This window comes from Puntigrus tetrazona, chromosome 3, assembly GCF_018831695.1.
Source record: "Puntigrus tetrazona isolate hp1 chromosome 3, ASM1883169v1, whole genome shotgun sequence".
NCBI classification, from domain to species: Eukaryota; Metazoa; Chordata; class Actinopteri; order Cypriniformes; family Cyprinidae; genus Puntigrus; species Puntigrus tetrazona.
Genome location: NC_056701.1, coordinates 8,987,681 through 8,988,610, shown reverse-complemented (window position 1 = coordinate 8,988,610; position 930 = coordinate 8,987,681). Strand labels below are relative to the sequence as shown.

The following is a 930-nucleotide window of genomic DNA, read 5'->3' as shown; positions in this document are numbered from 1 at the left end:
CATCACAAGACCCAGCAGCAGTGTTACATGTCGTATCATGAGGACAGCAGTGGATGAAGTCGTCACAACACACAGCCTACAGAGAAATTAGAGTTATCAAAATATCTTCTGTTGTGTTCCACATTAGAAAGTTTTAAAGGGGATGTCTAATGCCATTTCATGCATTCAAAGTCATTTATACTGTTAAAAAGTTGGATTCTTGTTTAAAAAAAGGATAATGGTATACATGTGCCACATACACTCCTTCCTCCGATTAAGTAGATGTTTCAGAAAGTTTTATTTTTATCACATCATGATGGGCAAAGAACCCAGTGTTACGTGAACAGTGGAAGCAGTTCGTTTTTTCAGACAACAAGAGTTTTTTAAACGTGTTTGATTGTTCCTGACATTTCAGTTGCAAATGGTTTATGAACAAGGCCCAGTTCAACACTGAATTTGCACATCGAAAGATAAAGGATCCTGGTCACGACTGCTGACAGTAAGTAAAACAGCGTCAAATTTCTGTGTTTTGTTGGTGATCAGCACACAAGTGCTCGTCCATCTTAAGCTCCGCCCACAGCACGCCTCTAAGAGCTTCGTTGTTTTCAAAGAGGATCGTAAAGCTCAATACTTCTTTTATAAATATGCAGACTTCCAAAAACTACAGACTTTCTGGAGATATGAAGGATGCAACACTGCTCTGTAAGCATTCAAACGTGAGTTTAAGTGAAACTGTATTTGTGTAATGTCCCCTTTGACAAAATTATTATTCTGAGAATTGTTTTTTAATAGATCAGGTGATGTACCTGTGGCAGAGGACAGCAGGCCCATTCTCCTTCTTTAGTCTTACAGCATGTGCTTCCATCTGGACAGGCTGCTGTGTCATTACAGGGGACATCTGAATGCACCGAAGTCACTAGAAAAGGTAAAGACAGTTTAAGACCAAATAAA

General features: G+C 39.1%; 1 protein-coding gene across 1 annotated transcript in view; it reads right to left on the bottom strand.

Moving 5' to 3' along the window:
• The window catches only part of LOC122341292 (progranulin-like), an 8,220-nt gene that overhangs the window by 200 nt on the left and 7,090 nt on the right, over positions 1 to 930 (bottom strand). Inside the window, exons 15-16 of the mRNA XM_043234662.1 lie at positions 786 to 895; positions 7 to 76 (exon numbers count right to left, since the gene is read on the bottom strand). Coding sequence (XP_043090597.1) covers positions 7 to 76; positions 786 to 895 — 180 coding nt within the window. The remainder of the gene's footprint in view (positions 1 to 6; positions 77 to 785; positions 896 to 930) is intronic.